Source organism: Phallusia mammillata, chromosome 2 (assembly GCF_965637545.1).
Source record: "Phallusia mammillata chromosome 2, kaPhaMamm4.hap1.1, whole genome shotgun sequence".
In the NCBI taxonomy this organism is placed as follows: domain Eukaryota; kingdom Metazoa; phylum Chordata; class Ascidiacea; order Phlebobranchia; family Ascidiidae; genus Phallusia; species Phallusia mammillata.
Window position 1 is genome coordinate 13,122,371 of NC_137253.1, and position 25,777 is coordinate 13,148,147.

At 37.4% G+C, this 25,777-nt stretch overlaps 5 protein-coding genes and 1 pseudogene across 5 annotated transcripts; all 6 read right to left on the reverse strand.

Moving 5' to 3' along the window:
* Window positions 1-1,465: 1,465 nt before the first annotated feature.
* Window positions 1,466-3,552, reverse strand: LOC145213393 (uncharacterized). Its single transcript, XM_080081646.1, has one exon. The coding sequence runs from the start codon at window positions 3,417-3,419 to the stop codon at window positions 2,565-2,567; it is 855 nt and encodes a 284-aa protein (XP_079937772.1). The 5' UTR covers window positions 3,420-3,552; the 3' UTR covers window positions 1,466-2,564.
* Window positions 3,553-7,201: 3,649 nt separating this feature from the next.
* On the reverse strand, window positions 7,202-8,448 carry LOC145213392 (uncharacterized; annotated as a pseudogene).
* A 1,102-nt stretch (window positions 8,449-9,550) lies between these two features.
* LOC145213391 (uncharacterized) lies at window positions 9,551-11,100 on the reverse strand. Its single transcript, XM_080081645.1, has one exon. It carries the CDS (start codon window positions 11,007-11,009, stop codon window positions 9,900-9,902), a length of 1,110 nt encoding a protein of 369 aa, XP_079937771.1. The 5' UTR covers window positions 11,010-11,100; the 3' UTR covers window positions 9,551-9,899.
* Window positions 11,101-13,087: 1,987 nt separating this feature from the next.
* Window positions 13,088-14,847, reverse strand: LOC145213012 (uncharacterized; the record flags this gene model as incomplete). The annotated part of the gene is made up of 2 exons (XM_080081257.1): window positions 13,088-13,391; window positions 14,429-14,847. Coding segments are annotated over 2 exons (723 nt in total), but the record flags the coding sequence as incomplete, so codon positions are not given.
* Window positions 14,848-15,318: 471 nt separating this feature from the next.
* On the reverse strand, window positions 15,319-23,390 carry LOC145213013 (uncharacterized). The gene is made up of 2 exons (XM_080081258.1): window positions 22,019-23,390; window positions 15,319-17,136 (listed from the first exon to the last, which is right to left on the reverse strand). The coding sequence occupies exons 1-2, from the start codon at window positions 23,285-23,287 to the stop codon at window positions 15,838-15,840; spliced, it is 2,568 nt and encodes an 855-aa protein (XP_079937384.1). The 5' UTR covers window positions 23,288-23,390; the 3' UTR covers window positions 15,319-15,837.
* On the reverse strand, window positions 18,723-21,999 carry LOC145213394 (uncharacterized). Its single transcript, XM_080081647.1, has one exon. It carries the CDS (start codon window positions 21,020-21,022, stop codon window positions 20,270-20,272), a length of 753 nt encoding a protein of 250 aa, XP_079937773.1. The 5' UTR covers window positions 21,023-21,999; the 3' UTR covers window positions 18,723-20,269.
* Window positions 23,391-25,777: the final 2,387 nt, after the last annotated feature.

The window sequence follows — 25,777 nt, forward strand, 5'->3', positions numbered from 1 at the left end:
GTTTCAATTTAATTCTATCTATCATCTTCCTGGCCTTATCAAACCCCACAAGATTTTTTACCGTGCACTGTTATTTTTGACACGCCCTATAAGTGTTATCTCGCGTATTCGCTATTTTGAAAAAAAAATCGCAAAATATAAAACAGACTGCATTTTTTACTGGTTCAGTTCCGGTTCGGGTCCAACGCCAAACAAAATATAGGGTTCAACTCCGGTTCGGGTTTTTAGAAAATCGTAATTAGCGGTTCGGGTTCGGTTCGGGTTTAATGAAATTAACCGCTCAAACCGCTTCGCGGGTTCGGGTTCAGTTCCGGTTCGACTCCCTGCGAATAATATCCGCATGTAGCCTAGATTGCGCTCGAAAAAGTTGGAATTATGTTTCGAAGTCTTGTAGCGATTGCGTCATATTTTGTGCAAACTTTGCAATAGTTGTTTACCAAATTAGCTCGTTTTACTTGCTAAACATGCTCCAGCTTTGATAATATTTCCTGTTACAGTTAAATTAGGAGGTTGATCGACTTTGCTATCTGGTGTTTACCCGCTTTAATCGTATGTTTTGTCTCGTGTGGTGAATTTGTCGCTGTTTTTGTGTGGGAAAATGTGCAAGAGACAACGGCAAGAGCATAGTTGTGCAGTTTAATGTCACGTGTTATGAATTTATAAAACGCACCGCTGATGTAATGGCTATCGCTACAGTCTCAACTCTCAAGATTAACCATGTCACTACAAATTGAACTAATACCACAGTATAAACAGAATAAACTGATTACATTTCGCTGTGCTTGTTTATTGCTTCATGACAAAACATTGCGAAACGCTAATATAAGGGAGCACAGACTAAAAAAGGAGTAGAATGAAATGAATAGTCACGCATCGAGAGCGATTTAACCTAGCCTAGGCCTATAATCCGGATAAAGATATTAACCTGTACATCCGGTGCTCTTGCGATTGGCTCTTGCTTGATTACTGAACAACCACGGCGTCCAAACACAACGTTGTGTTTAAACAGCACGTAGTTAAAGCAAATAAAAAAGAGTTCACAGAGTCAGCTACTTCCTATAATTAACTGCGACAGGAAACATTGCATAGTTCATGCCATTATTTAGCAACAGATTGAAATTACCTTGTTACACAATTGGCTTCCTTGCGAGCTCCGTGCTAGCAAGTCGAAACGAGGAAATTGGCAAAGCAGCACTGTTGCAAAATTTGCGTAAATTATAATTGCCCCTCGAGCTGCTTTTGTTAGCCTAACTGACATGTAGCCTAATGTTTTATGTTGCCTACATGTCCGCGGAGTGGTAACATCATTTAGGCTACCTTATTCCGGTATTTTGTTAAGGGTCGTTCAAATATTCCACTGAATGAATCTTAAAATGGATTTTGTGCTTTTAATTTGCACTTTTTAATAGAAAGGGTGAATAGCACGAAGCTCAGTAGGCTATGACGAGAAAAACAAAGGACCTCCTTTATAGTACGGCAACTTTTATTTGTGAACCTGAACCTCGATGTTGTGTGACTTATTTTGGGCTTTGGCTTACGGTGTGCAACTGCACAGTGCACACAGAAAACGACACGCGAGCAACATGCGAACAAACGACGTAGTAAACAGGCTAGCTCACAAAAAATGAGAATTCGACAAGCAATTTAGTTGGGTGAAAAAACGGAAATCCTACTACAGCTACCTAAGTTAACCATAGTTGAATATGAATAAAGAGTTAATCCAAACAGGGTAAAAATTAATTACACTTTAAAATGACCTTTAAGAGTTTAAATTCAAAAATCAAAATAGGTTATAACTCTCATGGTTTGGTACGATTTTAATTTTGCCATTTTGGTGGTGGTCAAATAGGCAAAGTAAAAACTTGTAGGCTACATTCGAAAATAATGTGGTTTGGTCTTGATCAAATTGAGGGCACGAAAATATAAACAGAAAAAAATGTGTGACTGCTCTTCAAGGAAAGTTTTCAAAGTTGTATCATCACAAAATATAAACAGCTTTTAAAAACTTGCTTAGCTTGTTATGGAAGTAAATCTGTAAGATATGTAATCTATCAGTCAATATGATGCAATCAGTACATGGGTTATTTAAGTGGTTGCTTCATTTTTATGGTATTGTGTCTGCGAATTCCTGAGCTTTGGAGTTATTCAGGATTCCTGTTGCATTGGAATGAGCAGTTTTCATGTGACTGGTTCTGGAACCAACATGGGCAAAGGTTTTGTCACAAACTTCACACTTAAATAGTTTCTCGACAAAGTGGGTTCGACGATGTTGTTTCAAATAACAATTTCTAGCATATGACTTTTCGCACAAATCGCATTTATATGGCCTCTCATCCATATGCGTCCATTGGTGTACATTCCGATTTCCAGACGAACCAAACGTCTTTCCGCAAAACTCGCACTTGTATGGTTTTACTTCGTTGTGACTCATGATGTGTTGCCGTAGAGTTGATGTATTATTGAAGCCTTTTTCACATATGTCGCACTTGTAAGGCCTTTCATCTGTGTGTGTTAGTACGTGTTTTTTAAGTGATGTAAATGTTGCCAATGACATTTTACATACGCTACAAGTGTGTTTTTTCAGTCCCAAGTGACAGATTGTGCTTCTGCAATTGACCACGACTGGTAAATCGTTTTTCACATATTTCACATTGATAATTTAATTTATTAGCATGACTCATCATATGCATGGTGAGGTTGCTCTTTTGACGGAATCGCTTCTCACAAACAGTGCACTGATGAGGTTTCTCATCCGTATGCAGCATCATGTGATATTTGAGATGGTCACTTCTTCGGAAACGTTTTTCACAAGTTTTGCACTGAAAAGGTTTATTATCGCTATGTACTTTAAGATGAATTTTTAACACATCAATTGTCTTAAACCGCTTTTCGCAAACTTGACACTGATGCCCCTTTTCCGTTGTGTGGACGAACATGTGTTGTTTTTTCGCAAAAGTTGTGCGAAAGCTTTTTTGGCAGATTTCACATTGATGTGGTTTTTCATTTGTGTGGATCAGCATGTGAGTTTTAACGTGAACAGCTTGAGCAAAACGTTTCTCACAAACTTCACACTTGAAAGGCCTTTCACCGGTGTGGGTTAAATTATGATTCTTGAGGTCATAATTGCTTGGAAATTGTTTTTCACATATCTGACATTCAAAATTAAGTATTTTTCCAGTATGAATTTGTTGATGTTTTTTTAAGTTTCTGGCAGTACTCAACACTTTTAGGCAAGTTTTACACTGATGTTTCTTTTTCAATGGAGTCGTATTTATTTTCTTTAAGCGTTGTTTTTCTGTCTTCGTAGTTGTAGACCCACTCTCTATTGCTGATTTGGTGCCAGAAGTTGTGCATGGTTCGGAATCTTCTTTTAAGTTTGCAAATTGTTGAGCTTCAAAAAACTTTGGCATAGTCGCCATGGTGTTTGATGTAGTTGTGATTTTATTGTTTCACAGAATAAGGCTGTTTTCAAATGTCTTTTCTCAGCACGTTTTTTGATCAAAATAGATCGAGAGATTCTATATTATAGAATCTATAGTTTCAGAGAACAACTGAAAGTACATATATGTTTTAATTTTAAGAAAACACAGAAACCAGAAATGTACATTATTAAACGACGTAGTAACTTTGCTGCGCTTATGCAATCTACTACAAATCTAGTTTCTGACTCGATTTGAATTTAAACATACAAAACGCATCAAACCACTATTTTTGTGTGATTATAGTTGCTTCAATCGACGATAAAGTGATATCAAATACAACATTGTCTTACAAGTGGCATTGCCACCAACAGCCACATTAGCAAACTTTTGGCCTACAAAAGAACGCAACCTGGCAGAGGTACACAACTGGTGGTCGGTTAAACCAGGTGTAACGAAACATTTTACACAGCGTGTCGGGTAATTTTAGTAATTATGCGCGAGGGCCGCATGGCTTACAAGCCCTGATGCAGCCTTTCCCAAACTAAAATTCGCGAGGCAGAGTTGACGGGACAGCCAAGGGCTTATATGCCTATTCCCAATCTTATTTGTATTCAGATTCTGCCGCAGTTTTGTGCCGTTGTAATCAGATCAGCTAAAATTATCACTACAATCTATTCTGCAGGTTTAAGCAATCTTTAACGTGTTACGTTACAAAATGCTTCATACGGTTTATTGCACCGAAAATACCTTTTTGGTGACCTTTGGCTTAAAATAAGCCAAAAGCACATGTCTGAAATGATGGTAAACGGAGAAAAAACGCCTAATTGGAAAACGCGCACCACCATTAAACCGTGCAATCGTGATTTGTGCGCACCGCGCATGTTTCAAACGGCCAGTACAACACCTATAACTAGGCCTACCATACGTCCTCTTTTTGGAGGACATGTCATCCTTTTTAACGAAAAGTAAGTTGACCTCCAAGGACAACAAAAAATGCCCAAATGTCCACCTTTTTGAATTTTCTGTACTTACTAAAAGTCTAAATAACAACTGTTCCTTTAAAACAGGGGTGGGCAACCTTTGTTACTGTAGGGCCAATTATAAATGTCAAAAATGGATCGAGGGCCGCACATGTGCATAACACAAAGAGATTTTGCTCTGCTTCTTACCAAATATGCTTAACTACAAGTATAATTCGTATTTGATTCTAGCCACATTTTGCCAGATCGCAGAAAACTAGCATCAGGCGCATTAATCAGCTCAAAAATATGTAATAATTGGACTCGTTTGCCAGTACTTTTGAAATCCAAGCGTCTCTACGGGCCGCACAAGCTTTAATGAAGGGCCGCAGGTTGCCCACCCCTGCTTTAAAACCATCCAAAGAGTGTGAGTTGTGGTCATTGTTAATTGAAATTAACAATTTATTTTAAGTTAAACTTCATCCCAATAGGACTATAATATTTGACAGCGTGAATTTTATCAAATATCTTGTGCTTTCATTTTCTTGGGCACAAAAGTATGGGTTAATATTCTTTGTCGAGAATGTGTCCTCTTTATTGGTGATGAAAATATGGTAGGCCTACTATAACTAACTATACACATTCTACTTTTTAAGTCAGACATTCTGAAAATGCGTGGCAACTGCAAAACTCTCAATATCACGCTACTTTATAGTTTTATTCAAACATAGACTTCGATCAAATAAAACACAAGAAAAAGTTTTCACGGTTGAATAGGTTTCGAATTTCCGCATAAGTAAGAACAGGTAGAGCTACTAACACCATAACGAGAATCTACCCCCAAATTTGATTGGTTATATCTCCAAAAATACTCACGGTTAGGGCTATTGGGGTCGGAGTAAGGTATTAGCACTTAAAATTTAATAAAACTAACCCAAAAAATTAGTTACTAATGTAAAAATTTTATGTAAATATTTCCCAACCCAACCCATTTATAGCCGCTAAATAAAAATTCAGCTCTTTACGTCCCCTAATCAAATTTGGGGGTAGATTCTCGTTGTGGTGTTAGTAGCTCTACCGTAAGAACAGCACAGTTTATGAATGAGGAAAAGTAAATGCTTTTCAATGTAACGTACATGACTTTTAAAGGCATAATCCAGCTGTCTTGTCTTTGGCAATTTTCATAAATGGAGCTGTCAAGTCTTTTGGTCTACCTGTAGTTGCATTTTTATGACAAACTGAATCGAAAACCATATTCGTGTTTCTAATTCTTCTAAGTTTCAAGAATATTGTTTTTTCTTGCATTAATTATGACAAGACATGAATTTTCAGTGGTTGTGTTGACTTCCAAATCGATCTTAATAATTTCTTAGAGTGGCAGGTCCAAAATTTTGCACCAGTTTTTCGGAGCAAAATTTCAGTAAAGTTCAAACAAAGCAAATTTCAATCAAATCGGACATAGCACCGATCGATAATGTCGTTTTTATCTGTGACATATTACATTCACAAGTTTTGATTTCTTTATGCTAGTCATTTGCGTTGAAGAGCTACACACGTTACGGCACCAGTTCTGTACTATTAATAATTCAATTAAAATTGCTGATGGAATTCACTATCTAAATATTGTCCAGCAGGATCTTTTTGCATCAGTTAACACATTACCAAGTTATGCTTTCCTAAAGCTTCGGGCCTCAAACTTTCCTAAAGCTTCCAGTGTCTATAAAAAGTATCATTTGTGCGTAAATCCAAAACATACACAACGTCTGCCAAGAAACTAACTATTGTGAAATGCTAAAAAATAGATCTCGCATTGTCGCAAATGTACATTATATCTCTCTTGACTGTGCTGCGCAGCGTGTGTACGTTGACCCGCTCTTGGCGTTGCGACATCAGGGTGGAGAATCACTCGATGAACCCTTTACTCGTTTTCCGTTACGCGCGCGGATTATCGTTTGGACGTAGTTTTTCGTGTTCTTGTCAGAGTTGCAAGTCGGGCCGGGCTTTTCGGGCCGGGTTCGGGTTCGGGCCGGGTTCGGGCCGGGTTCGGGCTTAGGTATTTGTGAGAAAACGGGCTTAAAACGGGCCTGACTTTACGTTCCGTGTCCGCCATTTTTTTAAATAAAATCACTCAGCTAAGTAACAAGTCTCTGGCTTTGACCTAATGCCCACCCTACTCTAAAAAATATTGTTTACGCCATTGTCTACTATTGTTCATTGTGTTTGTTGTCTTTCTCTTTTTTCTTTCTCATCCTTTGTTGCGAGGCTTTCGTGGATAGGCCTGTTAATCAAAATTTCGGGCCTAAACGGGCTTCTCAAAAACGTTTCGGGTTCGGGCCGGGCTTCGGGCTTATACTTTCGGGTTCGGGCCGGGTTCGGGCTCAGATTTTGGGCCCGCTTGCAACTCTGGTTCTTGTATAGCCGTTATCTCGAGTATTCTGAAATCAATAATTGTTGTGGTGGCGATGACAAAAAATAATACTGGGAGCATTTTTACTGGTTCGGTTCCTGTTTGGGCTCTCCGGCAAGCAAAACATGAGGTTCAACTCCGGTTTGTTTTTTAAAGAATGTCATTCTGCCGAACAGACACTCAGTAGAAAAATCAACACTCAACGTATCTGATTACTGAAAATAATTTACGTTGTTTGAATTTCAACAGATCTGACTCCACACGCGGGCCACATGCTGTTGTCTTTTTGTTGTGTGATACAATGCGAACAAACAATTGAGTTGAGTGAAAACGAGCTAAATCAACAGGCAACCAATTTATTTGGGTCAAAAAGGAAAATCATACAACAGGCAAACTGGTAATTGAATCGAAATAAGTTAATCCACGAAGGGGTGAAAAGCACTAAACTCAAACATTTTCTAAAAATAAAAATGCTACAGTCGTGCAGATACATTTTCCACAAAGTGCTTAATTTGATGATGTGGAACATCTATGAAGTTTTACAGTATTTTACCGGATTCTTGTATTTTTGGTAGTTCTCTTCGCACCGTAATGTGCAGTTTTCATGTCACTGGTTCTGAAACCAACATATGAAAAGATTTTTTACACAAATCGCATTTATATGGCCTTTCATCCATATGTGTCCACTGGTGTGTTTTCCGGGCTCCAGACGAAACAAACGTCTTTTCGCAGAACTCGCACTTGTATGGTTTTACTTTGTTGTGCCGCATCATATGTTGCTTAAGTGTTGAACTACTATTAAAGCTTTTTTCACATATGTCGCACTTATAAGGTCTTTCATCAGTGTGTGTTCGCTTGTGTTGCTTCAAGTGGTTAGAAGTAGCAAATGACATTTCACATACGCTGCAAGTGTACATTTTTTCTGTGATATTTGACAGATTGTGCTTCTGCAATTGACCACGACTGTTAAATCGTTTTTCACATACTTCACATTGATATTTAAGTTCATTATCATGATTCAGCATATGCACGGTGAGGTTGCATTTTTGACGAAATCGCTTCTCACAAACAGTGCACTGATGAGGTTGCTCATCCGTATGCCGCATCATGTGATATTTAAGGTGCTCCCTTCTTCGAAAACGTTTTTCACAGATTTTGCACAGAAAAGATTTCTGGTCGCTATGTACTTTAAGATGAATTCTCAAAAAATCTTTTGACTTAAACCGCTTTTCGCAAACCTGACACTAATGTAATTTTTCGGTAGTGTGGACTGTAACGTGACGTTTTTTCGCATCAGGTGTTCGAAAGCATTTTTCACATATTTCACATTTATGTGGCTTCAAATCTGAGTGGGTCAACATGCGTGTTCTTGCATGAACAGCCTGAGTAAAACGCTTTTCACAAACTTCATACTTAAAAGGTTTTTCACCGGTGTGGGTCAAATTGTGTTTTTTGAGATCATAATTGTTTGGAAATCGTTTTTCGCATATCTTGCAATTAAATTCAAGTATTTTTCCTGTATGGATTTGTTGATGTTTTTTGAGGTTTGAAGCAGTACTTAGCATTTTGAGGCAGGTGTTGCACTGGTGTTTCTTTTTGGTTGGAGACGAATTCATTTTCTTTTAACCAAATTCAACAGGTTGATTTTTTTGCAACCATGGATCAACTTACTGCAACTACAAAAGGCAATTACAGTTAGTGAAAGAATAGAAAACCTATAGCTCTAGTCTAAAAATGACTACAAGAAAGTAAAAAAAACAAAGAAGTTTATTCTTTCGCAATACTTTACAATACTCGTAACTTAATTGAAACTTAAAGCTCGAATCACCCAGTCCGTTGCTTGGTGAGTGAAGACTAAAAATCCTTATAGCAATAGATGTAAGTTCCGACAAATCACTTAGTCGTTCACCCTTTGGTTTTAAAGATATATATATTTCGCTATTACAGCATCGTCAGTATCTACGAACCAGCAGAAAGATTCATAAAAAATTAATGAAAACAGTATGCATAAAAGACCTACTAATAAAAGTGTAGAATGGAATGTTAAAAAACGTTAAAAAACGTTACTCAAGCTGCAGCGGCAACCAACGCACCGAGTGAACCGCTACCGCATCAAACAAGCGTTACGTTAATAACGTCCTTCGCCTTCCCATCCAGTTTGTTTGTGTTTATATCGCCTTATCTCGTCAACCAGCGTGTTTTCTCTGCCTGTGGATTTTTATCGGACGATAATATACAAGTTGCCTTGTTTCCTCCCTCCGGCCGCGCACCTGTAATGTATTTTTTCTTTTTCTTGTCTGTTCGCTTGTTTGATGCGGTAGCGGTTCACTCGGTGCGTTGGTTGCCGCTGCAGCTTGAGTAACGTTTTTTAACGTTTTTTAACATTCCATTTTACACTTTTATTAGTAGGTCTTTTATGCATACTGTTTTCATTAATTTTTTATGAATCTTTCTGCTTGTTCGCAGATACTGACGATGCTGTAATAGCGAAATATATATATCTTTAAAACCAAAGGGTGAACGACTAAGTGATTTGTCGGAACTTACATCTATAGCAATACTTTACATTCACAAAATATATTTACAGTTACATTTTTGACGACTACACAGACAGTCAAACTCTGTTCTAATGTCTTCATAGCAAAAGCAATTAAACGACAATAACTTGAAGAGAGAACTGAAACATAACGCATCAAACACTTAAGACTTAAGTAAAGTATTGGTTTACTAAAGCAAAACACTAAAGTATTGGTTCTGCCACCTGGACTTTCGTTGCAAGTCTGCGAATTAGTTTAACACAACCCTATAGTGTACAAAGGATGTGGGTCGAAGCTAATATTTCCTGAATCAAGGAAAGAAGGGTCGAATACTTCAATTATGCGCTGCTGTTGCAGCAATACAGTGCATTATATCGACAAAACATGGACATGCTGAATTACTTAACTTACATTTACCATGGGGATTTTGAGTATATTAATATTTTCCATTCCGTTCCGTTTGTGACACCATATTAAACTATTGAAAGCAAAAATAATTTTAATTCTGCTTGGCAGAGTTGTTAATTCTAGTTTTGGGTTGTGTCCACTATGGCATAACCAGTGAAAAGGCCAGTTATGTGGTTGCTTGTTTCCTTTTGTCCTTACGTCTGCGAATTCCGGTAGCCTTGGAGATTTTCAGGATTTCTGTTGCATTGGAATGGGCAGCTTTCATGTGACTGGTTCTGGAACCAACATGGGCAAAGGTTTTGTCACAAACTTCACACTTGAATCGTTTCTCGGCAAAATGAGTTCGACGATGTTGTTTCAAAGTACCATCTGTGGCATATGACTTCTCACACAAATCGCATTTATACGGCTTCTCATTCATATGTGTCCACTGGTGTGTTCTGCGGTTCCCAGATGAAACAAAGCTTTTTTCACAAATATCGCACTTGTAAGGTCTTTCATTGGTGTGTGTTAGCATGTGCTGCTTCAGGATTCCAGAAGTAGCAAATGACATTGCACATACGCTGCAAGTGTACATTTTTTCGGTGATATGTGACAGATTGTGCTTCTGCAATTGACCACGACTGTTAAAACGTTTTTCGCAGATTTCACATTGATATTTGAGTTCATTAGCATGATTCAACATATGTATGGCGAGGTTGCCCTTTTGACGAAATCGCTTCTCACAAACAGTGCACTGATGAGGTTGCTCATCTGTATGTAGCATCATGTGATATTTCAGGTGACCACTTCTTCGGAAACGTTTTTCACAGATTTCGCACTGAAAAGATTTCTGGTCACTATGTACCTGAAGATGACTTCTTAAAACGTCAGTTGATTTGAACCACTTTTCACAAACCTGGCACTGATGCTCCTTTTCCGTAGTGTGGACTAACATGTGCTGTTTTTTCGCGTTAGATGTGCGGAAGCATTTTTGGCAGATTTCACATTGATGTGGTTTTTCATTGGTGTGGATCAACATGTGAGTTCTAACGTGAACAGCCTGAGTAAAACGTTTCTCACAAACTTCACACTTAAAGGGTTTTTCACCGGTGTGGGTCAAGCAATGTTTTTTGAGTTCATAACTGTTTGGAAATCGTTTTTCACATATCTTACACTGAAATTTACGTATTTTTCCAGTATGGATTTGTTGATGTTTTTTTAAGTTTGCAACAGTACTTAGCATTTTGAGGCAGATGTTGCACTGATGTTTCTTTTTGGATGAAGTCGAATTCATTTTCTTTCAACTGGTTTCAAGTTGATTTTTGCAACCATGGATCAACTTGTTGCAACTAAGAAAGGTAACTTAATTACGTTTGCCCAAAGAATAGAAAACCTTGCCCTAGTCTAAATTGACTGCAAGAAAGCGAAAAACACCAAAGAAGTTTATTCTTTCGCAATACTTTACTTACTTGACATCAATATCATAGCAACAACGTACACCTTCAATAAAAATACATTTATATGCATGACCCATGTCAACTGTGTACAAACTAACCAATCGCTCATTGCTAGTTATGATGTTCAATCAAGCTCTTTGGTTTTGATTTGAAACACGTTGCTTCACAAGTTTTGTTTGGTTACACCAGCGGTTCTCAAACTGGGGTCCGCGGTCCTTTAGGGGTCCGTGAGGCAATTTTGGAGGACCGCGAAGCGGTTGAAGTAATTCTATAATCTTATTTGGCGTCAGTTTGTGCCACTAAATAAGTTTAAATTAAAGTAGAATTGAGAATCGACTGTCTCGATTGCTAAACAATGGCCTTTATTGAATGACAACTATCAAAAATGCAATTGTTTGCGCACAATCGTAATGTTTTTTGTCCTGTTTGTGATGTCACATGCTGTCTTTGAATGATTGTTATGCGCAATTTTGCATAACTAGCTAAAATCCTGCAATCAACTTTCGTTTTTATGAAATACACATTCAGGCTTAAGGACCGCGAGCCCTCGAAATAATGGCAAAGGGACCGTTTTGAAAAAAATATGAAAAAGTTTGGGAACCACTGGGTTACACTAACAATTCGATGGCCTATGGATTTCTGAATCTACATTTTGTCTAGCAGGGCGTTACTAGTCGCAATAATATAAATAACTAAGTGATACAGCAAACCTTCATGTTTGCAGATACAGGTTAGCAGCTTCGATAACAAAGTATATTTACAGAAACATTTCTGACGACTACACAGACAATTAAACTCTGTTCTAATGTCTTCATAGCGAAAGCCATCAAACGAAAATAACTTGAAGAGAAATCAATAAAACATAACGCATCAAACATCCAAGTAAAGTATTGGCTCACTAAAGCAAAACACTAACGTATTGGTTCTGCCAACAAGACTCTCGTTGCAAGCCTGTGAATTAGTTTAACACGACTCTATATTGTGCAAAGGATGTGGGTCGAAGCTAATATTTTCTGAATCAATGAAAGGAAGGGTCTTAAATAATGCAATGTTGTTCAGCAATACAGTGCATCAATTCGACGAAACATGCACGTGTTCTATTACTCAACATACATATGCCGTGGAGTTTTCGTGTTGATTCACATTTTCTAATTGGTCTCGCATATGACACAATCCAACTACTGAGAGGAAAAATAAGTTGGATCGTTTTTGGCATAGTTGTAAATCTTAGGTCAGGCTGTGTCCACTTTGACATAATAAGTAAAAACAGGTCAGTTATGTAGTTGATTTTTTCCTGTGATCATTACGTTTGCGAGTTCCTGTAGCTTTTAAGTTTTTTAGGATGCCTTTTGCATTGGAATGGGCAGTTTTCATATGACTGGTTCTGGAACCAACGTGGGCAAATGTTTTGTCACAAACGTCACACTTGAATCGTTTATCGGCAAAATGAGTTCGATGATGTTGTTTCAAAAAACAATTTCTAGCATATGAATTTTCGCACAAATCGCATTTATACGGCCTTTTATCCATATGAGTCCACTGATGTACATTCCGATTACCAGACGAAACAAATGTCTTTTCGCAGAACTCGCACTTATAAGGTTTTACTTCATTGTGGCTCATGATGTGTTGCCGTAGAGTTGATGTTTGATTGAAACTTTTTTCACATATATCGCACTTATAAGGTCTTTCATCAGTGTGTGTTCGCATGTGTTGCTTCAGCTGGTTAGAAGTAGTAAGTGACATTTCACATACGTTGCAAGTGTACATCTTGTCAGTAACATGAGACAAATTGTGTTTCTGTAGTTGAACACGACTGTTAAAACTCTTTTCGCAGATTTCACATTGATATTTCAGTTCATTAACATGATTCTGCATATGCACGGTTAGGTTGCTTTTTTGACGAAATCGCTTCTCACAAACAGTGCACTGATGCAGGTTGCTCATCGGTATGTAGCATCATGTGATATTTGAGATAACCACTTCGGAAACGTTTTTCACAAATTTCGCACTGATAACGTTTTTGGTCACTGTGTACTTGAAAATGTTTTTTTAACAGATTACTTGACTTAAACCGCTTTTCGCAAACCTGACACTGATGTAGTTTTCTCGTAGTGTGGACAGTAATGTGACATTTTTTCGCACTAGGTGTTCGAAAGCATTTTTCACATATTTCACATTTATGTGGCTTCAATTCTGAATGGGTCAACATGTGTGTTCTCACATGAACAGCCTGAGTAAAACGTTTCTCACAAACTTCACACTTAAAAGGTTTTTCACCAGTGTGTGTCAAGCAATGTTTTTTCAGATCATAACTGTTTGAAAATCGTTTTTCGCATATTTTACATTTATTTTTAAGTATATTTCCAGTATGGATTTGTTGATGTTTTTTGAGGTTTCCAGCAGTACTTAGTATTTTGAGACAGGTGTTGCACTGATGTTTACTTTTGGTTGAAATCGAATTCATCTTCTTTTACCTGCTTTTAACAAGTTGAATTTTTGTTACCATGGATCAACTTGTTGCAACTAAGAAAGGTAATTACGTTTACGGAAGGAATGGAAAGCCTGAGCCTAGTCTAAAATGACTGCAAGAAAGCGAAAAACACCAAAGAAGTTTATTGCTTTGCAATACTTTACTCACTGGATATCGTTGTCATTACAACAACGCACACCTTCAATTAAAAAAACATTTATATGCATCATTCATGTCAACTGAGGACAAAGTGGTCAATCGCTCATTGCTAATTAAAATGTTGAATCATTTGTGTTGTTTTGACACATGTTACTTTACTGTTTGTAACTAACTATTCGATGGTCTATGCAGTGGTTCTTAACCGGTGGGAAATTTCCCACTAGTGGGAAATTTAATGTTTTCGGAGGGAAATTATGTAAGCTTTCAAAGAGCAGACTCGGGCACGAGGGTCAAATTCGGCTTTGAATTAACCGTTGAAAGTTACTAACATTGATTTCATCAAGGTTTACAAGACACATTCAAATCTGTTACATCACAGAGAAGACTAAACCATCAATGACTTTGCTATTGTGCGCGAACAAAAGCCTTTCCTTTGTTGATTGTGATGCAATAAATGACTAATGCAAGCAGAGCAGACTCTTTAGTCTTTAGGATTCCAAAAAGTGTAATCTCTCACAGAAGCACTTTTTAAACTAAATAAGATTGCAGTATACCTTTAGGGTCCAGACCAAATCGCTCCACAAAATTATTTCATTTAAAGAATTTTTTTTGTTAACGTAGGGCACAAAACATGATGTTGACTGAAACCACTTTTCACAAACCTGGCACTGATGCTCCTTTTCCGTAGTGTGGACTAGCATGTGCTGTTTTTTCGCATTAGATGTGCGGAAGCTGTTTTGGCATATTTCACATCGATGTGGTTTTTCATTTGTGTGGATCAACATGTGAGTTTTAACGTTAACATCCTGAGTAAAACGTTTCTCACAAACTTCACACGTGAAAGGTTTTTCACCGGTGTGGGTCAAGTTATGTGTTTTCAGATCATAATTGTTAAATCGTTTTTCACATATCTTACACTGAAATTTACGTATTTTTCCAGAATGGATTTGTTGATGTTGTTTTAGGTTAGAAGCAGTACTTAGCATTTTGAGACAGGTGTTGTACTGATGTTTCTTTTTAGTTGAAGTCGAATTGATTTTTATTTATCTGATTTCAACAAGTTGATTTTTTGCAACCATGGAACAACTTGTTTCAACTAAGAAAGGCAACTTAATTACGTTTACCCAAAGAATACAAACCTAGCCCTTATCTAAAGTCACTGCAAGAAAGCGAATAACACCAAAGAAGTTTAGTCTTTCGCAACACTTTACTCAGCAGTGGACATCATTGTAATAACAACAACGTACACCTTTAATGAAAATACGTTTATATGCATCATTCATGTCAACTGTGGACAAACTGGTCAATCACTCATTGCTCATTATGATGTTGAATCAAGCTCATTTGTGTTGTTTTGACACATGTTACTTCACCAGTTTTGTTTGTTACTAACAATTCGATGGACTATAGATTTCCGAATCTAGATTTTGACTAGCAGGGCCATATTAGTCGAAATAATATAAATAACTAAGTGATTCCACAAACCTTTATGTTTGCAGATACAGGTCAGCAGACTCGTTCATAAAATATATTTAAAGAAACATTTTTAACGACTACACAGGCAGTTAAACTCTGTTCTAATGTCTTCTTACCGAACCCAAATAACCGATAATAACAAGAAAAGAGATAACTAAAACATAACGCATCAACCACTCAAGCAAAGTATTGGTTCACTAAAAAGCAAAACACTAAAGTATTGGTTCTGCCATCTGGACTCTCGTTGCAAGTCTGCGAATTTGTTTAACACGACCTTATAGTGTACAAAGAATGTGGATCGAAGCTAACATTTCCTGAAATAAGGAAAGGAAGGGTCGAACACTTCAATTATGCGCTGATGTTAATACAATGCATCATATCGACCAAACATGCACATGCTGGATTACTCAACTTACGTTTACCATGGGGTTTGGGGTATATTAATATTTTCCATTTGGGTCCGTTGATGACACCATATTAAACTATTGGGAACGAAAATAGTTTTAATTCTGCTTGGAAGAGTTGTTAATTCTAGTCGATGCGAATTTCCTGTAGACTCAGGATTTCTTGCAATTGGAATGGGCAGTTTTCATGTGACTGGTTCTGGAACTGACATAGGAAAAGGTCCTGTCACAAAATTCACACTTGAATCGTTTCTCGACAAAATGGGTTCGACGATGTTGTTCCAAAAAACAATTTCTAGCATACGACTTTTCGCACAAATCGCATTTATACGGCCTCTCATTCAGATGTGTCCACTGGTGTACATTCCGGGCTCCAGACGAAACAAACGTCTTCTCGCAGAACTCGCACTTGAAAGGTTTTACTTTTGTGTGACTCATGATGTGTTGCCGTAGAGTTGATGTGTGATTGAAGCTTTTTTCACATATGTCGCACTTATAAGGTCTTTCATCAGTGTGTGTTCGCATGTGCGCCTTCAAGTGGCTAGAAGTGGAAAATGACATTTCACATACGCCGCAAGTGTACATCTTGTCAGTAACATGAGACAAATTGTGCTTCTGCAGTTGACCGCGGCTGTTAAACCTTTTTTCACATATTTCACATGGATACTTGAGTTCATTATCATGATTCAGCATATGTACGGTGAGTTTGCATTTTTGGCGGAATCGCTTCTCACAAACAGTGCACTGATGAGGTTGCTCATCTGTATGAAGCATCATGTGATATTTGAGATGGTCACTTCTTCGGAAACGTTTTTCACAGATTTTGCACTGATGATGTTTCTGGTCACTGTGTACTTGAAGATGACTTTTTAACAGATTACTTGACTTAAGCAACTTTTCGCAAACGTGACACTGATGTAGTTTTCTCGTAGTGTGGACTATCATGTGCTGTTTTTTCGTATCAGATGTTCGAAAGTATTTTTCACATATTTCACATTGATGTGGCTTCAAATCTGAGTGGGTCAACGTGTGTGTTCTCACATGAACAGCCTGACTAAAACGTTTCTCACAAACTGCACACTTAAAAGGCCTTTCACCGGTGTGGGTTAAATTGTGTTTCTTGAGGTCATAATTCCTTGAAAATCTTTTTTCGCATATCTTACACTTAAAATTAAGTATTTTTCCGGTATGGATTTGTTGATGTTTTCTTAGAATGAAAGCAGAGCTTAGTATTTTGAGGCAAGTGCTGCACTGATGTTTCTTCTTGAAAGTGGAATCGATTTTCTTTAAACGTTGTTTTTCTGTCTTACAAGATGGACTTCTTATTATTGATTTTGTACCAGAAGTTTTGCAAGGTTCGAAATTTTCTTCCAAGTTTGCATTTTTTTGAGCTTCTAAATCGTACTTTGGTGTGGTCTCCATGGTCTTTGCAGTATTGTTAATGTCTGTAGATTAATCTGATCTTCGAGACATACAATATATTATTGTTCGAAAGGATAAGTTTTTTTCAAATGTTTTTTTTTCTGTGATGTAACACACGTTTTTGTGGTTGAAGTGAATGGAGATATCCCTATATATTAAAGAATAACCAAAAGTTACACATATGATTTATAAATTAAAAAAAAAAAACACAAATCAACAAGCGTTTCGTCCAGCATCAGGTTGCATATTTAACGAATTCGTCATTCAACTGGTGTGATGCTAAACAAAATTCTAGTTGTTTTCAAGGACTTGTATTTTTGCTGCCGTTTCGCCCACCAGAACCATACGTTACGGTAGGGCTTCTTCAGAGCAAGGAATGAAACATTGCGAGCACACAAGCCAACTTAAGCACTATCAGTCTAAAGAAGCCATGTGGTTCTGATGGTGGACAAAACGTCAGCAAAAATACCAGATCTTGAAAAACAACTAGTATTTTGGTTAGCGTCACACCACTTAAATGAAGACCACCAGTTGAATAAAATTCGTGTAAAACGCAGTAACATGTAAATTTTAAATAAACAACGTAGTCGCAGTAGCTCTGTTCCGCTTACGCAATCTATACGGCAAATCTAGTTGCTGACTCAATATAAATTCAAACATACAAAACCCTCGTAAAAACTACTCTTTTTGTGAATTCCTTCAAGAGACGATAAAGTAATAATAAATACAACATCATGGTGCATTTTGGATTGCCTCGACCAGCAACCGCATTTAGCAAAGTTCTGGCCAATAAAAGAACGCAACCTGGCAGACATACACAACTTGTAGGTTCTCAAACCTTCAGTGCACGTTTGAGTGATGGCATACGAAGAAAATTGCTCGACTGGAAAACGCACATCGCTATCAAACCAACCGTGACCACATGCAAACAAGCCTTAAAGGATTTGTCTGCACTTCGCATGGTCCTTCAGTAACAACTTTAAGCAACTAATTTGGTTTCGAAATACTGTTCGTTAAAAAATGTGCAAACATTACACTTAATTAGATTACGAACGTTACCCTTGACTATCTAAATCTAAACGCCGCCGCTACTCGTTCCAAACAAGTTAGTTCACCAGCAGGTACCAAACAACTGAAACAATTGTGACTGTTGAGTGCATTAATCAGCACCCCTGGAGGTAACAGCGAAAGTAGCAAAAGTTTGACAAAAGGAACCCTACCTAATTTGAGTCTGGCGATTGACAAATAATCGTAGTCCTACATCACGTATATTGGTCAAGACCAAATCTATAATTAGTTTAGGGGCAATGTCTATAATTAACCATACACGATTTAGCCTTTTGAAGTCAGGCATTGGAAAAAATGGATGCGCAACTGCAAAACTCTCATATCACAGTATTTCCTTCACCCACATAAACCTAGATGCGACGATATAATGGCTGCTGCTTTGCGCCTCAAATCGTCTAACAGCATGAAATAAGTAGAACAATAGCGACTTGGCTAAGCCTGTGGGAAAACTGGGTGGACATCGAAAGCCTGACGAGAAAAAAAAGTTTTCATGGTTCAATAGGTTTAGACGTTACGCATAAGAAAGAACTTCTATATTTATAAACGCGGAATGTGAATAACTTTTAATGTGGTGAACGGGTGCAGTAGTTGAAACGTTCATTGTCCCAAAGTATGTGCAGGAAATTACAAAACGATAAACAACTGCGCTTTAAACTACAACAAAACCACAAAAATGTCAATTACTTTGCTGCTTGGGTTCAAATTGCAAAGATTTTGTAGAAACGACATTAAGTTTTGCACAGATAGCTTGTTTGACAAAGCAAAGCAAAGCAAATTTTAGGAAAATACAAACATGGCGCCGATCGAATATTTCGCTGTTATCGGTGAGTTTACCTTTACAAGTTTTATTGACTAGCAGCGCATTTTTACCAACATTTTTGCCGAGTTGAAAACCATACTTCAATATTTGAATATAAAGTTTTGCTCCGACATTCACAAAATATGATTGTAAAAACACTTTAGAGTCTTTTTAGTTTCAAAACCGGTCCGCAATGTAAAAAAGGTTGCCGACCCCTGCTTAAGACAACGGCTCACATAGTTGAACTGGATACGAAGAAAAACGTTCTACGAACAATCGCACGACTAAGGTTTTGGTCAAAGAATACTGATTACTGAAAACGAATTGTCCAAGCAAACGGTCACTAACTGGTCAATCATGTAAATGAAATTTGCTGAAACACGCGACGACAGTAGCAAGGTACACACAGCCAGAGAAAATGATGTTCAGCACCAGTGACATTTAAGTGGGTCGTTACAGACAAAGGTCAAAGTATGTCGGTGATAGCAAAATTTGATTCAAAATGCTTAAAACAGCAAGATTTCATTAAAAAAAGCACTTGAAATTATTAAATTGGCAGTAATTCGTTAAAACCACGCAACTACTGGCGTTAAAGCGACTGTTAATATGGTTAAGATAAGATCATTTAGGATAGTTTAGCATTTTTAAGATAGAACAACACGAGTTACTGAACATCAAACAGAAATGTAATGTTATAAAATCTTTAACCTATTATAATTGTCCTGCAAATAAGAGATGCAATTTCTAATCGACTTGTACTGTTTTTGTGCAAGAACAAAAGCGTGATGTACATTGCAAGGTCCCAAAGTTATCAAGCCGTTAAATTCAAACTTAAGCTTGAACACGGATTCGGTAGGCCTACTATTTTTTGTCTGGTTTTCGCTAATCAGTAAAAACAGGTCCGTTCTGCGGTTGTTTCTTTCCTGTTATGTTGTTGCTTCTTTGCTCTTATGTTGGCGAGTTCCTGTAGCTTTTAAGTTTTTTTAGATTTTCTTTTCTATTTTTAGGAATGGGCAGTTTTCATGTGACTGGTTCTGGAACCAACATAGGAAAAGGTTTTGTCACACAATTCACACTTGAATCGTTTCTCGACAAAGTGGGTTCGACGATGTTGTTTCAAAAAACAATTTCTCGCATATGACTTTTCGCACAAATCGCATTTATACGGTCTCTCATCCATATGTGTCCACTGGTGTACATTCCGGGCTCCAGACGAAACAAACTTATTTTCACAGAACTCGCACTTGAAAGGTTTTTCTTTTGTGTGACTCATGATGTGTTGCCGTAGAGTTGATGTCAGTAATGCATTTTGTCAGTAATGTGAGACAAACTGTGCTTCTGCAGTTGACCGCGGCTGTTAAACCGTTTTTCACATATTTCACATTGATATTTAAGTTCATTAGCATGACTCATCATATGCACGGTGAGGTTGCACTTTTGACGAAATCGCTTCTCACAAACAGTGCACTGATGAGGTTGCTCATCTGTATGCACCATCATGTGATGTTTGAGAAGGTCACTTCTTCGGAAACGTTTTTCACAAATTTTGCACTGATGACGTTTCTGATCACTGTGTACTAGAAGATGAATTCTCAACCAAGCTCTTGATTTAAACCGCTTTTCGCAAACGTGACACTGATTTAGTTTTCTCGTAGTGTGAACCAACATGTGTTGTTTTTTCGCATTAGATGTGCGAAAGAATTTTTCACATATTTTACATTGATGAGGCTTTAAATCTGAGTGGGTCAACATGTGTGTTCTTGCATGAACAGCCTGAGTAAAACGCCTTTCACAAACTTCACACTTAAAAGGTTTTTCACCGGTGTGGGTCAAATTATGTTTCTTGAGGTCATAGTTGCTTGAAAACCGTTTTTCACATATCTTACACTGAAATTCAAGTATTTTTCCTGTATGGATTTGTTGATGTTTTTTTAAGTTTCCAACAGTACTTAGCATTTTGAGGCAGGTGTTGCACTGATGTTTATTTTTGGATGAAGTCGAATTCATTTTTCTTTCAACTGATTTCATCATTTGAATTTTTGCAACCATGAAACAACTTGTTGCAAGAAAGGTAACTTAATTGCGTTTACCCAAAGAATAGAAAACCTAGCCCTAGTCTAAAATGACTACAAGAAAGTGAAAAACACCAAAGATGTTTATTCCTTCGCAATACTTTACTTACTGGACATCACTGTCATAGCAACAACGTACACCTTCAATAAAAATACATTTATATCAATCATTCATGTCAACTATGGACAAACTGGTCAATCACTCAATGCTCATTATGATGTTCAATCAAGCTCATTCAGAATCTAAATCTAAATTTTAGATTGTTTTGACACATATTACTTCACCAGTTTTGTATGTTATTAACGTTCCGATGGCATACGGATTTCTGAATCTGGATTTTGACTAGCAGGGCCTTTAGTCGAATTAGTATATACAACTAAGTAATACAACAAACCTTCATGTTTGCAGATACAGGTTAGCAGCCTCGTTCACAAAATATATTTACAGATACATTTTTGACAACTACACAGACAGTCAAACTCTGCTCTAATGTTTTAATACCGAAAGCAATTAAACGACAATAACTTGAAAAGACATAACTAAAACATAACGCATCAAACACTCAAGTACACTATTGGTCCACTGAAGCAAACCACTGTAAAGTATTGGTTCTGCCATCTGGACGCTCGTTGCAAGCCTGTGAATTAGTTTAACACGACCCTACAGTGGCAGAGGAAGCTTAAATTTCCTGAAATGAAGAAAGGCAGGGTCAAACACTTCAATTATGCGCTGCTGTTGCAGCAACACAGTGCATCATATCGACAAAACATGTGCATGCTGGATTACTCAATTTACGTTTACCGTGGGGGTTTTATGTAGGTCAATATTTTCCATTTGGTTTCGTTTCTGACCCCATATTAAACTATTGGGAGCGAAAATAATTTTAACTGTGCGTGGTAGAATTGTTAATTCTTGTTTTGGGTTGTGTCCACTATGTTACAACCAGTGAAAGGCTAGTTATGTGGTTCCTTAGTTCCTTTTGCCCTTACGTCTGCGAATTCCGGTAGCATTGGAGTTTTTCAGGATTCCTGCTGCATCGAAATGAGCAGTTTTCATGTGACTGGTTCTGGAACCAACATGGGCAAAGGTTTTGTCACAAAGTGCACACTTGAATCGTTGCTCAGCGAAATGAGTTCTATGATGTTGTTTCAAATAACAATTTCTAGCATATGACTTTTCACACAAATCGCATTTATACGGCTTCTCATCCGTATGTGTCCACTGATGTACATTCCGGGCTCCAGACGAAACAAATGTCTTTTCGCAGAACTCACACTTGAAAGGTTTTTCTTTTGTGTGACTCATGATGTGTTGCCGTAGAGTTGATGTTTGATTGAATCTTTTTTCACATATGTCGCACTTATAAGGTCTTTTATCGGTGTGTGTTCGCATGTGTTGCTTCAGCTGGTTGGAAGTAGAAAATGACATTTCACATACGCCGCAAATGTACATCTTGTCAGTAACATGAGACAACATGTGCTTCTGCAGTTGACCACGACTGTTAAATCTTTTTTCACATATTTCACATTGATATTGCAGTTCATTAGCATGATTCTGCATATGTACGGTAAGGTTGCATTTTTGGCGGAATCGCTTCTCACAAACAGTGCACTGATGAGGTTGCTCATCTGTATGTAGCATCATGTGATACTTAAGGTGCTCGCTTCTTCGAAAATACTTTTCACAAATTTCGCATTGATAACGTTTCTGATCGCTATGTACTTGCTGATGATTCCTTAACCGATCAATAGATTTGAATCTCTTTTCGCAAACTTGACACTGATGCAATTTTTCAGTTGTGTTGTGAACTACCATTATATGTTTACGTTTCTGACTAGTTGTGCGGAAACTTTTTTCGCATATTTCACATTGATGAGGTTTTTTATTTGTGTGGATCAGCATGTGGGTTCTGACATGAACAGCCTGAGTAAAACGTTTCTCACAAACTTCACACTTGAAAGGCCTTTCACCGGTGTGGGTTAAATTGTGTTTCTTGAGGTCACAATTTCTTGAAAATCGTTTTTTACATATCTGACACTCAAAATCAAGGATCTTTCCTGTATGGATTTGTTGATGTTTTGTTAGACTTTGTGCGGTGCTCAGCAATTTAAGGCAAGTGCTGCACTGGTGTTTCTTTTTCGAAGTGGAATTCATGATTATCTTCGAACGTTGTTCTTCTGTCTCCAAATGTGGATTGTATATTGCAGTTTGGGTAACAGTTGTTAAATTTGATGGAGACATGATTATCTTTGAAAGAACAGCTGTAAGTAAATAGCCCAGATGCTATATATATTCAGAAAACAATGCAACCCATCTCCTGAACCTGCATGACTTTAACACGCAAAACCTTTAAAGAAAAAATATTTTTGATTAATTATAAGTGCGTAAAGCGACCATAAATGCTGAAGTCATGCTGAAGACAATAGCACCGTACATAATGGCAATTTGCCTAAACCAGCAACAATGTTTAAACAAACTTTTAGCAAATTAAAAATGCAACCTGACAGTGGTAGCAGTGGTAGGCTACACCAGTGGTTCCCAACCTTTTTTGTCGCGACCCAAATACTTCCCAAAGTTTCGTTTTGTGGTTTCTCGCGACCAATGGACATAATTCTTACTGTAGAATCTCTTCGTTTTGTTTCACGCGACCTTTTGTTTAAACTCGTATTCTCTCTTTACAACACATGGGTAGGCCTACCATATCCCCATCCCCCAAAAAGTGGACACAATTTTGAAAAGAACATGAAAAAACACTTTAAGGCTCCCCAAAAATAAAAGCTTTCGAAATTAGACGGTATACAACAGTTTGGATAACGTTTATGACGTTTATCACGCCACAACACTAAAATAAGCTTGTATTTTCAAAGAACGTAAAACCTGTATTCTTTAAAAAAAATCAGCTGAAGATGTATAAATGATATAGGTATAATTGTCATATTTGTATTTGGTAAATCAGAAATTCCTTTAAAGGAGGACATTTGGGCTTTTTTTCTTGTCCTCGGAGGACAACTTGGTTTTTGTTAAAAAGGAGGACATGTCCTCCAAAAAGATGACGTTGGTAGGCCTACACATAGGTTAAGAAGCATTTGCAATACGGTTTTCTGAATAACGAAATCGTAATCAAAATATTTACAACAGAATCAATAACAAGTTTTCCAAATTAGCAACACTTACTAACTGGTTTTGCACAGGTCCAAAGAGCAATATTTCAAATTCTTTTATATGTAGTCTAACTTCAGCTGACTTCAACCCGAGTAAATTAATTCGCACATTGACTTCACAGTTACCCAACGCATTACAACGGTTTATGACGTCACACACATCATTGTGGTGAAACTTCAGTTGTAAATCAGGAAAGTTTTTCGAAAATTACTGCGCCAGTTTGAAAAATTAAACAAATGCTGTTTGTTTGTTTTACGAGCAACTCAGAGCTGGTTCAAAGCATTATCAGCCAGACGACGCTTAACAGTGATCTCACACAAACATTATGACGCCACAAACAGAAATGACCACTATCACAACAAATTGTTGTGAAATTATTATTGGGCAATAATTGACACAAGCCGATAGGCAATGGAATATAACCACACTTTTCCGCTAGGGGGCAGTAAATATATTTTTGTATTTTTTTCGGAAACCTATTAAATTCCTACGTTTGCAGTTGGTTTTAACGTTATTTATGATTTTAAACCTTCACCTGACCCGAATAGCCCTAACCGCCGGCATTTTTACAAGTCTGCAAAACAAAAGGTAAATGACCAACGGGATTCGAACCCAAAACTTATGCGTACGAGGCATTGTTGCTACCACTACACTACAGCAGCAGTTGAATTTAACGGTTTAAACAGCACCCATAAATTACGCATTTAGTTATACAATAAAGTTACTTACGAAATTCATGTTTTTTTAATTATTTAAGAATTTACAAGCATTTTCGGCCATAAAAAATAGGTTCAGTATCATTTTATTAGTACTTAATACTGACCCGACTAATTAAGGCCCGTTTACACTATGCTTAGCGGCGCCTAACCTAACCTTACCTTGCGACCCCTTCCGTTTACACTGCGATTATCGGTGCGTACCTAAGCGTACTAAATAATATAGTAGACGTATTTTTTAGCTCACAGCAAATGTCGATGACCATAAATTACCACATAAATTTATTGTTACCTATTTTAGATCGAAAAAGCTTTGTATCAATCTAAATTAAATCATATTTTGTTAGTAAACATGATTTTGCATCTTGGTAATCATACAGGATTGTTCTGGATGTTGTTGTGTAGATTGGTGACATATTTATCTCATTTTCATGTTTCTATAACATGTAGTCCGCTGTGCTAGGGTAAATGTAGGCTACATTTTAAATGCAATTAATTACAATATTTAAACACAATAAAACACAACATGCAATCATAACCATGTAATAAATACTTAAATTGAAGGCAAATAGCGTGTCATCATTTATTTTTTGCAATTGAACCAGCTTTTTCAAATCAGAAACCCGTACACAGCGATAACACAAACCGTTTGCGCAGGTTCAAGCAGCCTGATACGCAGAAAAACGCTCGGCAGGCGATCGCTCGCTCATTTCTACGAGACTTGAGCGCCCGAAATCAGTCAAGCGCGAAACCAGACAGAAAAAATGAAACAAACAAACTTACGCAGGTTTGAGCGAGCGCGATACGCAAACGGGCCTTTACTCAGGATTTAACAAATACCGCCCCCAGCGGA